General features: G+C 35.3%; 1 protein-coding gene across 1 annotated transcript in view; it reads left to right on the forward strand.

The window, feature by feature from the left end:
• The window catches only part of LOC101741488 (protein bowel), a 43,048-nt gene that overhangs the window by 9,220 nt on the left and 15,465 nt on the right, over positions 1-18,363 (forward strand). The window contains exon 2 of the mRNA XM_004927031.5: positions 2,671-3,561. Coding sequence (XP_004927088.3) covers positions 2,681-3,561 — 881 coding nt within the window. The 5' untranslated portion in view covers positions 2,671-2,680. The remainder of the gene's footprint in view (positions 1-2,670; positions 3,562-18,363) is intronic.

Consider the following 18,363-nt stretch of genomic DNA (forward strand, 5'->3'; position numbering starts at 1 on the left):
TTAATATTCTTCTGTAAACACGGGAAGATGTTCGTGATGCAACGTCTAATCGACAACGGTTGTGATGGCTGAAACAGAAGCATTGAGATCGAGCTAATTTATATTTATTTTAATAATGACAAAAATCGTATGGCCTCTGTTCTTAGGTAGTACTTAAATAAACTTTACATATTAAATTCAACAGGTATTTATTGCTAGAGTGTGAAGTTACTGGTGGCATGACCTTTTGAGAGTCCGCACGGGTAGGTACCACCACCCCGCCCATTTCTGCCGTGAAGCAGTAATGCGTTTCGGTTTGAAGGGTAGGACAGCCGTTGTAACTATACTTGAGACTTTACAGCTTATATCTCAAGGTGGGTGGCGCATTTACGTTGAAGATGTCTATGGGCTCCAGTAACCACTTAACACCAGGTGGGCTGTGAGCTCGTCCAACCATCTAAGCAATAAAAAAATATATATTGTCAGAGTTCCGTTAACGTTTTGGCTTGTTCAACATTATCGATTAAATTAGGTGTATGTGAAAGACATTATAATTAATCACAATAAAAAAAAAACTTGGGTTAATATGCGAAAAACCAACGAAATAATATTCGAAATAAGAATTTCGAGGCAATTTACGCGTTACGTATAAACATTTATCAAGAATCGACATTAATGTACGACCAATACCGAATCCGGTCCACATTTACATTTTCCGATATCACCAGAAGCCAAAAGGCAGATACGTTTGAATATAAATTGCTGAATGATGCATGAGATACGTAAAAAGAATAAGCAAAAATGAAACGAAATTATATCGAGATAGTTCATTACAAAACAAAGTTAGAAATTTTAATTCTAGTCATATTTTTTTTCCGTTACGCGCCATCTGTTTTGTATTCATGTCTATGATAATAAAATCCTTTTGTTTAAACTTTATCTAATTTAACTTTTTTGTATTCATGTCTATGATAATAAAATCCTTTTGTTTAAACTTTATCTAATTTAACTTTATTTAACCAATTTCTAGAAAGTTGCATGTAGATAATTTTTCGAAAAATAAGGCCATAAACAAGTTTCACTTCTTACGTGTGTACACTAGTACACGCACACATTTTTTTCCTATATATACTGATAGCCTTAACAGGCTATTTCAGCTTCACCTTAGCGTGTGGGTGAGCTCTCCGGGCTCAAACCGGAAGTATTGCTAACACTGGCTCTAGTAAGAGCAGTGCTTCGCAGAATCTACCACCAGATCGGAAACACGACCCACTGAGAAGATCCGGCGAGAAACTCAGCGGGCTGTGTCTATGGGTTAATTTACCCATCGAGTCCTTCGTCGCAAGCGATGGGTTCGGCGGGGACGGTGACCGGTGCTTGAGGTACCTAAAAGCACCATTAATGGATCGAGAGGATCCGTAACGATGTGTTTAGGGCGACGTCGACTGTTCATCATTCCGTCCACAGGATCGGGTATGTAATTCCCGGCAGCCACGGCAAGAGTGTTTTCGTGTCATGTCGCCTTTTCAAAGTGGCGCAAAAATGTTTTTGATCTCAAGATGTGTAAACGAGAATAATGGGAAAGACAATCATGAGACGGAGATATCTGAAAGTCTTACAGTTTATAAATCAGAACATATGAATTCCAGGCGTTACATTAAAATCCCTAGTCATTAACCCCCGGGTAGATTTTCCGACTGGATCATCAACAAAGCTGCCAATTTTGGCTTATAAAAAAAATCCTAGCGTAAGATATTTTCCTGTAACTCATAATCGTAATAATTGATTCCTATTACGGTAGTTAGATTATGAGAGCGTTTAGTGTGTTCTTTTAAAGAACACAGAACTCTAAAATTTTAAAGAACCAAAATCGAATTTCGTTGAAAAATAAAAATAATAAATCGAATAGGAGATGAGAACGCGAGAACGCTTAATGTATTATTCCGATTCTCTGATAATAAGTGTCTATTATATCAATACGGATCAATTATAAATGCAAATGAGCGTATGAAAACCGGCGATCTAATTTCAATATTTTAGATGGAGGGTGTAATTCTGAGTTCATCTTGTTATGTTCAACAATGTTTGGTTTTCACAAGATCGTTGTCTGGTTACATAATTCGGAATTCATTTGACATCTAGTTGTTATTTAGAATCATTTAGATATAAACTACTTATCATCTATTTTTGGAACGAAGTTCCTTATGGGACGATGCGGAGGGGTACCCTAACCGGGAAAAAACGTCCGTAACGTAAGATTTTTTCTATTTAGTTTGTTATCAACGGATGTCGCTGCACGTAAATTTAACAATTTCTGAATCGCGGTGACGAGATCTTACACAGTTGATAGACGTTCTCGTATTTCTCTTGCTAAATCATACTTACCCGGCGTAGGGGATACCGTGATCATGCAGGCGGTTCCGCCAGGGCGAGGCTGCTCCATTGCACTGCGGAGTGGTTGACCCATGCGATTATTTTTATTTTTATCAATAAAAAATCATAATAAAAAATGTATACCTACCCGAATAATTATTTTCTTTATACCTCGAATAGAACTTAAAATTAATAAATTTATAATAAGGAACTTCGTTCCTATCCGGTGTCCCACGACAACACACGTCTTTTTTTAAATAATTCATTGTTTAAAAGTATGATAAATTTAGTGATTTCAAATTATTAATTGCATTTCAGATGGTAAAAGATGTCTGAGAACGGTGGAACAGCAGTATCAAGATCCTCCACACCTCATCCAGTGACCGAAGCACAAGCCAATGCTCCCCTGCGGTCGAGACATGATCAGTTTCTCGCTAGTACCACTGAACGCACGCAGCAAAGGCAATCTTCCAGCGGCAGAAATCCAAGTGTCAGCTTCGAGTCTCCACCACTGCCTTACCATAGGCAGATAGCTACCGGGTCCTTACTAACGTCATCCCATCGAGAATCATCAGCTTTTGTACCGGTGGTACCAACAAGATCGATGCATCCTGTCATGTATCCTAGCGAGATGCATCCAGCATTGATACCGTCTGAAATAATAGAGAGAGAACGTATGCTAGATAGAGAAAGAAACGAACCAGCGAAAGGCTCACCGGATAGAGCTCCAGCAAGCTTTCCCAAAAGAAGCTCGTTCGATTTAATGGCTATGATGGTTGAAAAAAGAAAAGAGGTGGCACTACGAGAAGCTGCAGCGGCAATGCTACTCCCTCATCACAGAGCATCGTCAATGGACGGTATGATGTCTGATGGGTCTCCGCAACCTCCGATTTACGGGCCTCCCGGTGCGTTCCTTGGAGCGCCGGGTCCTTCTCCGACAGCTGCTGGAAACTTTACATTTCCTGGAGCGGGTCTATTCCCACCTAATGCCGGGCCGCACCAGATCCATCCGTTAGACCGTAGGTTGCTGAGAGCGCCTGGCCGAGCTTCGCGGCCGAAGAAACAATTCATTTGTAAATTTTGCAACCGACAATTTACGAAATCCTACAACCTACTCATCCACGAGAGAACCCATACAGACGAGCGGCCGTATTCCTGTGATATCTGCGGAAAGGCATTCAGAAGACAAGACCACTTACGAGACCATCGGTGAGTTACCTTATGTTTTATTTAGTCGATTTTCTTTATATGCTTTGTAACTTCTAATAAGCTAATAGTGTTAATATTGGTATAAAGAACCGATTTATATGCACACAACAGGCGCACGGTGTAACTCAAGTTGCAGATGCTAAGCCGAGTGTGTCGGTATCCGGTCGGCTACTTGGAAACGGAATATTTATAGCTTGGCTAGCTTCTCAGAAATCAGTCTATCTTGATCGATAAGTAAAAGGTTATTAGACTTTCAACTTTCAAAACTTCAAATTAAAGTATAGACTAGATAGATATTTTAGCAAGAAGTCAGTTCTGATCGTACCGTGACGTATTAAGGTATTGCGTCCGTGATTTATCTAAGTTGGTTTTTGTCATATAAAACCGCAGTGTTAGATGCTATTAAGTACTAGTAGTGGAAAGAGCTACGCGTGTCTAATACAAGAACGCGAGATTAATTCTCATACAATTTTCACACATAAATCGTGTAATTTAAACTTAATATTAAAATTTCAACATTTTATAAATTCCCTCTATTTATTAATAGTGTTGGCATTTTTCTTCTTTAAAATCAGAGAGCGTTGTCAGAAAAGGAAAAAAAAAACTTAATTAATCCGATTAAAGATTTACATTCATAATATTATTAACGTAGATAAGTTAAAACTAGTATCTGACGTTATTTAGGATCGAGGCCTGTATCGAATCAGATTTTTTTCAGAATCAGAATTGAACGCTATAAAATTCCGTGTTATTTGAATTATAATTTGATCGATTTCCCAATCTTTATCCCTAACATCAAAAATCTGAAAACGCGCATTAAATTTACTGAAAATTCTTGAAAATACGTCTAGAGTCGTTTTTTTTTTTAACGCATCTTTAGTAATGTAATCCTTGTAGTCATTACGAAACGTTTACGGTTTGAACGGCATTGTAAATCGTGAATACGGTTAACAGATAAAATATCAATTAAATATCAAACAGACAGACAGATAATATAGCGATCATAGATTAGAATTTTACCAGTTCTTAAAAAGAAACACAAAACAATTCAAGGAAAACGGCGTATCTTAAAAGCATTTTTAACGAATAGCACATGGCAGTGTAATATTAGCTTGAGTAATTTTCAATCTATTACTTTAAAATGACATTACGTTTTAATGTAAAAATTCTTATCGCATATGAGATTTTGTTTTGTTACGCTAAAAACTTTCGATCACGTAATTAAATAGCAGAACATAAATTAGAATTAATTTATAAAAACTTTTTAAAATCTATAAATATAGGATAGTCTAGTATAAGAACAACAATTTTGAAAGGTATTCTAATTTAGAATCTCTTTCAAAGAGCATAAATAGTAAATTTGTGTAATGCCGACATGCTTCTAGACTCTAGACCCTTATTCGTCTCGCATCAACTCCGTTTTTTTTTATTATATCAGACCGTAATTAGTTTAAGATGTGATGACTCACCATTGTCTATTAGTGCTCGGTGCTAGCGGATAGAATATTTAATGGTTTATATGACGGTGTGCGCTACAACGAAGCAAATGAGTTCTTAATGTAAAAATGATGCGGCAAATTACATTGCTAACTTAAGCTGTTTACAATTGAAAATAAAGATCCTTTGTTTAAAATTCCGCCACGTAAAATGGGAAAGTCTTCCTTTCCTTTCTATAAGTACATATAATGTATTATTTTATAATATTTACATCAAAATACAGCTTAGCCTAGTAAAACTATAGCACAAATTGAGTTGCTCTATAAAGAGAAACAACATTTAAAGCTATTGCTTCACCACTTATTATGTTTTTTATATTTCAATATTCCAAAATGCTTTTATATATGTTCGTTCTAATGTTTCAATATTCAAAATTCCATTTATGTCATCTTTATAACATATTAACCTCTTTTAAGATAAATCGTATAGAGGTTACATACATTAGAAAATATAAATAATCCAGCTTTTTTTTTTTCATTTATATCTTTTTTTTTTATTAAATGAGAAAAAGACAAGGTAAATAAACAAAGATTACTTTTTGATTCAAAATGTAAAATGGTGTTGGTGCCTTTAAAGAGTCCCCTTAAAAAGTAATGGAAAATAAAAATAATGGGATATATAATGGGAATAATGTAAAAAGCAATGGGAATTGCCTCAATTACACAAGTTTTTTTTTTGATAAAATTTTGTGTATCTTTGCCAGAACGAACGATTACTGTATTCAAATATTACTTCAATATTATTTGATTTTAACAAGAAAATTATTCTAATAGAAAATAAATTAGAGATCCACATTATGAATAAATAAATAAAAACGCAAACTGAAAATAAAGGAAGACAATTGAATTGAGCTTGGTCAGGGTTGGGTTGGATATATTGTCGGTTTCATCTTTCATTTCTTTCATCATCATTCTCATCTTTACGTGTTAAGCCTGAAGGTCGTATTTCCGTTTAGGTACCACTTTCTTGAGAACATCTTTTAGGATAATTTGCAAGTAACCTCTTAATAATAATACAACAATATAGTATAGGCAGATTTATAAAAAAAGGTTTTCTTTTTCTATCTACACTTAGGCCTATTCAAATAGTGAATTCAATTGAAAATGTATTATAATTTAACGGTACGAGTCACTATTATCATTCTAACTCTTTGTATCAGCAAAAATGCTGCTTAGAAACCAGTTCTTCGCCAAGTTGTTTATATCGAATCCAAAAACCATTAAATCGAAGATTTTAATTAAGTTTCATACCGCCCCTCTTATAGAAACTTTAGACATTTTAAATGTTTTATGATAAAAAAAAAACTTATGAATCGAACGGCTTAAAGTGAATGAAAAATCATAATAAAATGATCCAAACATACACATATACATATATAAACGTATATAACAATTGAAAATTATTAATCATCAATGAAGTTAATACGCACGTAATGTAAGGTGAAGTAACTGAATAAAAATATTACTAAAGCGTCACAGGTCAATGGCCTTCTAGGATGCGGTGAGCAGCATATCACCTTTGCTTTGGATTGCGGCTTTACAATATATTATATTGTGAATATTCTATTCGGGCTATATTATATTATTACTTTGTAAATGAATACTATATTTGTATTGAGATAGTTTGTTTGACCATTTTAGTGGATAAATTTAGGTCTCTTTACTGGTTAATATTTAAAAATGGTGTTTTAAATAAATTATTATCTTACCTAATACAATGTGACGATTGTGGATATATTAAAAAAAAGACGTGTGGCACTCGGAGACTGCCGCGGTAAAGCTATTGCATAGCATTTTTTATCAACTTATGCAATTATAAATCGACAATAATAATTTAATATTAAAACAATAAAATAAGATCCGACGAGAAACTCAGTGGGCTAACTTTCAATGAATCTGCTACATTATGAGTATTCCATTTTGACCGCGCACTCACTAGAAGGCGCTACAAGGGATAGAGACACGCCTTTGGATGCTAGTTCTAGTTCTCATTCGCCCAGAATCAACGGTTTAGCTAGTTTATTTTTAATGCCACTCCAATCACTGAATGATTAGTAGGAGTAGTAATAAAATTCTTCGACCAAGCGATAGAAAATGGCAATTTTCTATTTAACAATTCCGTTTGTCGCCGATAGACGGTGCTTGACGCAAAAGCTGAATCGCGCTATCGTTTTGTTACCCACGAAATTATATCACATATTTTGATAGTACATAAATCGGTGTCTAGATTTCTTACTTTAAGCACTACACAAGCGCAGCGTGTGAATGTGTTGAACGCGAGCTACATAGTAGGCATAGTGAGGGGTGGAAGGTTTTTTTCGTTACGGAATTTCACGATTCCGCTCTCAAGCCGCGCTCAAGACCCGCGATAAAATCTATGCAATAGCTTAATAATTTGAATGCTTAGATTTTATAAGTAAATATTTTAAACTACAAAGATAAGCGAGTAATGTATTATTAGTCTCAATAAAGTCGAGTAGTCCATAGTAGAGCCACGACGCGGCAAAGGTAGAGAGGGGTTTCCACCGCGAGTGACTCGTAGGCGCGTAGTACATACATAACACCGCTGTCTTTGACTTTTGATTCCGAGTAACATTCGTGTGACGAGTTTCATACGATCCTTGTCTAGGTGTATCTTATCTGCATAAGTATCTACTTAATTTTTTTTAAGTCGTCGTGGCCTAAAGGATAAGACGTCCGTTGCATTCGTATCTAGCGATGCAACGGTGTTAGAATTCCGCAGGCGGGAATTTTTCTGATAAAATACATATTTGAAAAAAATTCACGATTGACTTCCACGGTGAAGGAATAACTTCGTGTAATAAAAATCAAATCCACAAAAGTTTTAATTTGCGTAATTACTGGTGGTAGGACATCTTGTGAGTCCGCACGGGCAGGTACCACCGCCCTGCCTATTTCCGCCGTGAAACAGTAATGCGCTTCGGTTTGAAGGGTGGGGCAGCCGTTCTAACTATACTGAGACCTTTAGAACTTATATCTCAGGATGGGTGGCGCATTTACGTTTTAGATGTCTATGGGCTCCAGTAACCACTTAACACAAGGTGGGCTGTGAGCTTGTCGACCCATCTAAGCAATACAAAATAATTAAAAAAAAAACCTAAAAATGTAACTTATCACCCTCTGGTTCCCGTAAGGGGACGGGGAATCCTAATTTGGGGCCAGATTAGCATACGTGATTTTTCTTCGTGTGGGATTATTTATTAAATTAAACTATAAATAAATAAATATTTACTAACAATCACGCCACGCTAACTGGTCCCGTGCTAAGTTCGTAAAGAACTTGTGTTACAGGTACCAGAGAACGGAAATAAATGTAAGATTTTTATTATACACATACATATATCTAATATACATCCATAACCCTGGAAAAGACATTTTATATTTATCATACAAACATCCTCCCTTGGCGGGATTCGAACCCGCGACCCCCTTGTGTAGTGACCATGTCACTTACCACTACACCAGACGGCCGTTAAAGCTATTTTACTATGAAATTTTTTTACTATGAAAGCTCAATGAACAATCAAGCTGTGGTGAATATTTAATAACGTTATTTAACAGCAGTGAACCTTAGTCAACTGATGACGATAACATATTCGATTGCAATTTCCTATATAAACTGTGATGTACCGAACTTATTTGTTAGAACGGATATATCTATTATATCAGAGTAAAATCCTCCCACATTTTTTTTTTACTTAAGACCTTGAAAATAATCCATAACCTCACCAAGCGTATATTTAAGACCTAAATAATAAAACACGCGATTAACTGGAATTATGATCTCATCATATATTTCGTACTGAAGAAATAATTGTTGTGCGATTTTTTTTGTCGTCGACCACAATCATGGTTATGATTGCATTTATAATCGAGATGCACCACCACACAGGCTGCATAATCTCGGGTTATTATATCCGAAGCTATAATTAATATGCTTCGTAAAATTAAATAAAAAAATGTAGCCGTCGGTAAGGTACCAGATTGTTAATTTAATACAAAAGGAATTGAATATTAATTAAAGTAAAAATGTAGTTTGCTTGTTATGTGTTGTGCTGGAATCGTGTTTGGGCAGATATTATGTGTATGGAAAGATGTAAATTGAATCAAACACGTGGAGTTAAGTGAATTAACCTCATTCTGATCGACCAGTATTTCAAGTAGATACATTGAGAATTTATTTGGGTTTATTGACAACCTATCTTAAGCGGGGAGACTCAGAGCGATGGGTAAAGTGGAAGGAAGATGATCCAGAGGTCGGAGCCAACAAAGATGTAGTGAGCAAGTGTCCGAGCATCTGGACACGAGACTGAGCTTACGCACTTCACTGTGCCACTGACCGACATACGTGGCCACAAATCACAAAAAAAGGTTAGATGCGGGCGCATCACGATGCTTAGCTTTTTTTCCCTACCTAAGCTGATGGTCTTAAGAGACCAGCGTCACCGAGCTAGTAGGTGAGCTCACGAGGCTCAAACCTGACGTTGTTGCTAACACAAACCCTTGCAAGAGCCGTGCTTCACAGAATCTACCACCGGATCGGAAACGCGACCTACTGAGAAGATCCGGCGAGAAGCTCTGTGGGCTGCGTCTGTGGGCTAATTTACTCGCCGAGCCCTTCATCGCAAGCGACGGGTTCGAGGAGAACGATGACCGGTGCTTGGGGTACCTATAAGCACCGTTAGTGGATCGATGCTCAGCAATGAGCGATCTATTGAAGGACTATCTTAAGCGGATGTAATGTGAGAGGTGCACGTCACTCTTTAAAAGAAAAATAGAATTCATGGAACAAGGATCTGGTTGAAAACTCCTTTATCGAGCTATCCACGCTTTATAATACTACATTCTCGCACAAAAGAGTAAGTCGGTCTTCTATTTTCGGTTTGAGGTAGTTGTCCTACCACAATACCGCCCAAGAAACCATATTATCTTGTGAAACGTCGATTTTTCTAGCTTTACCTCTTTAGGGGCATTGGCATATATGTGCACGTTGGTTTTTATTTTAATTATTTATATATTTAATTCAATAAATTATGTAAATTTATGTTTTTGTAGTTCTAATGTTCACCCCTGAAGAGGTCAATAGGTATATTAAAAACACACACACGCACACACACACACACACACACACACACACACACGCGCACACACGCACACACACACACACACACCGCTCATACCACGTTCAGTCTTAAAAATCGAGTTCAAGATAAATTTGTGTACAGCTTACATCAAAATCCTGAACCCAAGAGGCTCGTAATTTATTCCATGAATACTAAAGTAAATCTCCCTTACGTAAAATGAATTTCTACCTTATCTTAAATCAGAAAATAATCTTAGTTTTCAGTATGCGTTTATTTAAAAAATATTTTTGAATTCTGTTCATTGCGTTTATATTTCTACAATAGAACAGTTTTTGATTTACCAGATTATCATTTTTAGAAACTGCATTATATTAACAATAGTAAACTGTACTATATTTTAGAAAAAAATACTACTACTAGAAATTTTATTTTGGTTAAAATTTATCTTAAAACTAGCGACCCGCCCTCGCTTCGCTTCGGAAACATTAAAACACACATAAAACCAAAAAAATAAAATAAAATAAAATGAAAAAAAAAGTAGCCTATGTTCATCAGGGACAATGTCGGCTTCTAATGGAAAAAGAATTTTTCAAATCGGTCCAGTAGTTTCGGAGCCTATTCGAAACAAACAAACAAACAAATCTTTCCTCTTTATAATATGTATTAGTATAGATATATGAGTCGACTATTATCAAAGCCGGCAATGTGACTTTTGGACAATTAGTGGTAAATCAGAAAAACTAATTATTTACTTTGTATTCCATTGTCATTGTAGTCATAAAACTCTTCTGAACGACATCTTAGATAAATAACAGGTTACTTACAGGTTATCTAACAGGTACTTAGATAAATAACCTTTATTTAATGCAGGTTTTGAACCGTATTCTTTGAAGGAGACGATTATATTCAAATAAATCTGTATTGACATATCAATAACATTTTTTTGTCCAAATGCACAGATTGCCACCTTTGATAATAGACGACTCATATAAAGCACTAAGACTACCTCAAACATTATTTATTGAAAGTAAACAAATTTCGTAATCCCTATGATAATAATAATAATAATATTTAAAAGTCCCAGTTCCGAATATCTTGACAAAAGAGATCGTGCTAAGCACAAAGTGATGAAAATTTGTAAAATAAGTTTAAAAATATCATGTATGTGTTGTTAAAAACAACATTTCACACATTTAAACGAACACAAAAATTGTATGATAATAATATAAATTGTATATTAAGGAAAGTTATTCAGGTTATTTTTCCGAAGGTCAATTTGTAATAAAACAAAATAAGAGACCCAAAACGGGAATCAAAAAATTCCAAAGTATATTTTAAAAAAATACGAAAATTGTGACAAAAAAAAAACAATATTTAAAAAAGACATAAATTTTGTCGTATCAAGTGAGATCTTGAAGTAATAAACAAACTTTCTCAAGTTTCGTCAAATTTTACAAGATTAAAATTCTCGGTCCGAGATAAATCCCGACAGGTACCTACCAATCGGCTCCAATCAACGGACCCGTGTTATGTTAAATTTCAAAAGTCATTTTCATCGAGGTTGATTGTTTATAAATTCTATTTCACTTTAACCTTGTGAACCGAACGATATTCTAAGAATGCGATAAAACAGTAATTTAAAACTTGCAACGGTTCAAATGACATTACTTTTTAGGACAGCGTTCTCCCAGTTAATTTAATGAATTTCCACTAAATTCACTAATCAAATTAATTATAAATAATACGTATTCTATTTTCTTTGGTAGTTTTCTTTTTGTAAAAGAAAAGTACTTCTTACTGGTGATAGGACCTCTTGTGAGTCCGCACGGGTAGGTACCACCGCCCTGCCTATTTCTGCCGTGAAGCAGTAATGCGTTTCGGTTTGAAGGGTGGGCCAGCCGTAGTAACTATACTGAGATCTTAGAACTTATATCTCAAGGTGGGTGGCGCATTTACGTCGTAGATGTCCATAGGCTCCAGTAACCACTTAACACCAGGTGGGCTGTGAGCTCGTCCACCCATCTAAGCAATAAAAAATAAAAATAAAATGTAAAAAAAAAACCAACAGTTTTCAATATATTTTTTATCGATAACACGAAAATTTGTCGATATCTAATAAACAAAAAAATGTGCGAGTCAGCTCTTTCGCGTGACTTTAATTACTCTTAGTGGTGATCCATTACGGTAGGCAGCGGCTTGGCTTTGCCCCTGGCATTGCTGAAGTCCATGGGCGACGGTAATCACTCACCATTAGGTGGGCTCGTTCGTCTGCCTACAAGGCCAATAAAAAATTAAAAAAATAATTGCTCGGTATTAAAATCTAAAATACTCTGCATAAATAGCGCTAACAGAATAGATTTATCGTATTAAACTAAAAATAGCATTAACAGTTACAATAACTTCTTAAACCACTATTTTAATTATTCCTGCAAAGAATTAGACCACTACCCTTCAAATCAAATTTTGGGACACTAACTCTTTAAGCATTTTACTAAATTGACACTAATGGAGCGTGGTCATCTGCCACATACTGATATTTAAATTCTATGTGATACTTCTTTTCTCTTTCTGGTCGTTCCCTCAATGCTGAGGATCGTGACTGTATGTGAATCAAAAAATATTCATACCGTTTTCTTGGGAAAATAGTGCAGTGGTTTCCCCTTGCCTCCTGCATCAGATATTTTAGTGGCTATTTGGACCCCAAGGTCACTGTAACCGACTGGTTGCCCGGCCAGTTATATAATATATTACAGTATAATGTTATTCTATTTAATTAAAAAACATGACGACTTCTGGAAACGCTTGATTTTACTGCCCATTACAAGACCTTACATAAAATCAATGCTTGCAATGATGATGTAGTAAACTCCAAAACAGATAATAAACTTGGAAGGAAACGGTATATATAAACTGTTTTATCTTTACCTAATTATATTTAGATATTCAATTCAGAAAATTTTAATGTGCGCACACAATTCTGTTACCGTACTGAATAATATTTCATGGAAACAGCCTTACATGCAATTATGAATCCAAAACCTCATACGTATTATAGGGATAAGTCTTCATCCATATCGCTCAAGGGGGATACCAAATTAATACAGAATCCATAATAAATCAGACGATGGCAGGTGGAATCGGTCGGAACCAGAGTATAGCCTTAGGACTTTAGAAATTACTGTGGACTTGGGACTGGGACAATAATAAGGCATACCCTTGATGTCGGTCGAATATAAATTTGAATATCTCGAAGTAACAATTAGCGCGGGCTATTCCGCGTAGCACGCGATTTTCGAATTCCGTTCCTAAGTTATTAATGTGACAGACTTAATAACTCGTTTCCTTTCGATGCGAATTAGAAAAATTGATGATATTAGAACGCATTTGTATTGACATTGATTTTAAAAATCTCGATGATAAATCTAACGTATATAGAAGCGTTCGTTGAAGTCGTGAGCGCAGCTGTAATTAGGTAGACGCAGTACACTGAGCCGCGCGTCGATTTCACAGCGTCTTATTGCCTTTTGAAAGTTCTCTCTTGACCCTACACGAAGAATTGCGCAATATATTTTTTTCTCCATACACGTTCAATTTGCTTTGACGTTAAGGACGAATTTCAAAAGTATCCTGTACACCTGCGCTCGGAAAATAAAAAAGGTAGTTTATTTTAATAAAAATAAGTCAATACGCTGCCGTCGGGCGTCTGTTATCAAAGGTAAAGATCTTCTGTTACAAAATCTTGGTGCTGAACGATGAATTTCGTAAGATATTTTCGGTAGTTTAAAAATTCCAGTTTAGTTGCGTTTTTTTTTTTCCTTCTTATTTTTTTGTTCTTTCGTTAATAAATCGTACTGTTTTTTTGTTTCACGTTTAAAACAGTTAATGTTTTCGAACGCGAATCATCCGTTCGTTAATTGCTCGAGAATTGCCAAACTCAATTTGTTGGAAAGTTTAATAATTCTTTTTTCTTTGATAGCAAATATTTCGTGCACATCTGGTCGTTCATCTCGCGTGCTAACGGATTCCATTTCAGTGTTTCGGATTGTTGAGATGCCATTATTTTCGAATCGATTTAGACAGGTAAACGTATTATTTAAAAATACGTTTCGGTCGATCGCGTGCCCTCGCCAAACGTTTTTTTATCTTCGTCATATCATACCACTTAGGCGCTATGCTCGCGTGATATTCTTATCCAGGTAATATAAAACATCCAGACCACGCCGAAACCTACTTTTAATGGCCAAACAGATAAATATAAAAACGTGTTTTCTTTATTTCCTAAAATTTACTTAGTTCACGCGTGAAGACGACGCATGTTTGTTCAATAAACATGCTAATACCATGAAGATTTCACATGGACTTCATATGGATGAATCAAAATCTAAACTTTAATTTTATTGGTTCATATAACTTCACCGTGATATTGAACTAAAATGATAATAAAAAAAAGCTTTCATGATCTTTAATTACGAGTAATGTGGCTCGTTGGAATGAAACGAGTTCAACCACCTGTTCGCACCCAAATGTCTGTAATCCCAACAGTACAGTCTTCTGACGTCAACTACCTTTTAAGGCGTACTCTATTTACGATAAGCTTGTCTCGTTCTTGTCTAACAGATTGTTTACATTTATATTGCGGATCTTTGTGGCGAGGCTTGGGGAGTCCTATGTCTAGTAGTGGAAGTTTGGGGGCTGATAGAGTATTGCGGATAAAAATAGTTACAATTCTTCGAAATCAAACGGGTCGGAAAATCATTTGAAAAACATATGATTGGTGAGATTTATCAATTATTGGCGGCATCGATAGTTAAAGAAAGATATATATGTATTAAAAAAAAGTGGTGCTCAAATGTGACTTGATTGTGCTTAATCGCACGGGAACCTTTTTATTCTGGTATGCGATAAGTGCGTCCATGTTTCTTTACGTAACATTGAGAATTTCGTTTTAAAACTACCAACATACATTCAGAATTTCTTCGCTACTTAATCCAGTTTTTAAAAGCCATTAAGCTTGTAGTAGCAATCTGTATCGCTTGTTTTTATACTAACATTATTAACAAAACTCATGATGTATGTTTATTGTCTCGGAATATGGAATAATCTTATTTCTTGTCAAACAAATGTTTAACACTGCCTTTAATAAATATTTGGATTAAATTCGGGTAACTTCTTCAGGTCGAAATTCTGACTAAGAGAAACCGTCTTCAACTCCTAATATCTCACAGCTCCGACGATCATTAATCTGTTCGTTTATCACCTACCTAATTGAATCCGAGAGTCCATTTATCGGATTTACCATTGCAAGCACTTTCAGAATAAATCCATTTCGGCTATTGCTCAAGAACGCTTCTCTGGAAATATCTCCGAGTGGTTTTGAGGAGTCTCGAAAAGCAAATAGCGACCGGTCGGTTGTCCAAACAACTCGACCGAACCGTTGTGGCCTCTAAGCCTATGCCCACATCCAACAAGTATTTGTATTTACATTGACATCCTCTGCTATTTGTATATGAATATTGTAATTACTAACTAGGACGTATACAACTGTTTTAAATTCAGCTTTTAAATGACATCGTCGGCTATGTTTATTACACATAATATTTGTCTATGTCTTGTCTGGTATATTTTGTAATTGCTTAACAAAAAATCTTTAGTTTAGTTTTATATTTCCCTGATAGTTCTTTAGGCATCTTTTTTAAGTTTGGAAAAAAATAAAATATTCCAAAATTGAATGTCGCATTGTTTATCAACATAGAAGAAAGGTATTCCACGCGACTCGACGACCATTAATCATACGACTGGCTCTACCATCTCTGCCAGAGATAAAATCCAGTACGCACACTGACATAACAAATGTTTGTTAAACGTAATCTCGCACACAGACGTTCCAAGCAGGTAGAGATTCCATAATCTCTTTGAAGAAATCAAATGTGTAAGTCATTTGTTGTTTGACGACAAAAAAAAAAGGAAATTGATTATTTTCTTGTTTACAATTACTTGATTGTATGAAAACTATCATATTCACATATTAAAAATTATATATTTATATTTCTACGTTCTCACATCGATAATCGATTTGAGATCAACCATCGACGCCCAATAGGGTATTAGTGGTGATAGATTGGCACTACCTATAGTGTGACATTACAATCCAATGGAAATAAGCGAAAAAAAGCATAGCTCGGCTAGTTCCAAACGGAACGAACATTACGACAATCGTCTTTAGCCGACTGAGTTTCTCGCCGTATCTTCTCAGTAGGGTCGCGTTTCTGATCCGGTGGTAGATTCTGCGAAGCACTGCTCTTGCTAGGACCAGTGTTAGCAACACACCCGTTTTGAGCCCCGTGAGCTCACCTACACGTCAAGGAGAAGCTGAAATAGCCTCTCAAGGCTATCAGCATAGGTAGGGAAACAAAAACAATCGTCACAACAAACAAACTTCTATTAAAAATCGAAAAAGAGTTTAACCATAAAGTGAATGTAAATTTACGTAGAGAACTAATCCCTAAACGAAAATGTTGAATCAATTACAAAGCTTCCAAGGTATATATTATTCCGTGACACTGGTCCTGTAACAGAAAAATTTTAATCTATAATTAGTTTAACTCTCATGCCTATAAGCCTATATAACATTTCACTATCGCATTAAACATGATCAAGTCAAGATTGAGATAACTTATAATAATTTTTGTTATTATACGTGATGGCATTCGGGGACAGTAAAATGTTTGAAATGAGAAAAGTTTCGATGCTATCTGCCCTAGAGGTTGGCTACCCACAGGGATTGAGATTCTCTGCGCTCGACCAGCCGTCCTTGGAGGCTTGGAATCTGTAGTACCACTTTTAATGTTTTCACTTGGTCGTTTCATAAAAGTAAATAATATTCAAAGCTACGTCTATCTACATTTGAATAAATTTCCAATAGTAGACAAAATTTTGATAGTGATAGTAAGGTATAGTAATGGTGCCTGCAAAAAAAAAACAAATACATATCGAATACACATACATATACAGATTAAATAAATAAATACAATACACATTAAAGTAAATATTGTAACAACCATTTTCGTTTAAAGAATTTTCCCATGGAATTTAAGAAACAGGTAGCATTACAAAGTGTTGAGGAAAAAATCTCGTTCAAACCGAAAGCCGATCCCAAAGTTAATCCTGTTAACGAAATAAGTTTTTGGTTGGATTCACTTAAAAACGTCTCTGACCATCACACTACATCGAGTTTCGAAAGGAAATAATCACGTTATTTATTGCTATGGCTTTTAGGAACCATCTTTAATCTGTTTTAAGCACGTACGCACCGATTTTTGTGGGAGATTAAAAGCAACGATCGAATTTAGAACTTTTTCGGATAGTAATAAACATTTATTAGGCGGGACAGAACATAAACTAGATTCTAAACTAATGAAACCAATTACTATTCCATTGTTAACTATTCGAAAATTCTTATCGTGTGTAGATATTGGATGAAAAATCAATTAAATTTTCTATAATATTTTAGCGTACTACCCCTTAATTAACCTTATCTTTTGGCGTATATTGTGCAATGATTAATTTTATTGTTTTACAGTTGCAATAAATAGTACAAATTTAAAGTATTTTTATTATAAACTATCTCGATTTCTCCGAATTTTGATTTGGTCTTATCATAAATGTTGTATCAGGTAATTTTATTACAATTTATATCGTTTTCATAGTAGGTTAACGTCATGATCTACTACTAAGCTTATGACGATTCAACATTACAAATTGAGCTTATTTGTAAACAAACTGACACCGCTACATAACGTTGAGGTTTTCTGTTCCACATTTATAAATATGAAACTCAAATTAACATTTTTAATACCTTCCCCACATGAGAAGGATCCAATTAAAACGATACAAAAAGATTACGTACGATTATCTCAATTACGTCCAACATTAAAAGAGGATTTATGACGTAGCCAAGATTAACACACATCTATCCTCCAGTCTAATTGCAGCTCCGTCTGTAATAAATCATTTATCAGAATCCCAATACAAAATGTTAAGGATTCTAATTGGATTTGTACATAGAGATGGGACCTATCAATATAGCTTGATTAATGATATTCCCGTACCTCGGTATAATTGCTAGACGTTGGACCATCATGAATCAAATGCAGTGTTATAAATCTGATAAGTGGAACTCGTTCTTTATCCACTACAACTTG

Source organism: Bombyx mori, chromosome 3, assembly GCF_030269925.1.
Source record: "Bombyx mori chromosome 3, ASM3026992v2".
In the NCBI taxonomy this organism is placed as follows: domain Eukaryota; kingdom Metazoa; phylum Arthropoda; class Insecta; order Lepidoptera; family Bombycidae; genus Bombyx; species Bombyx mori.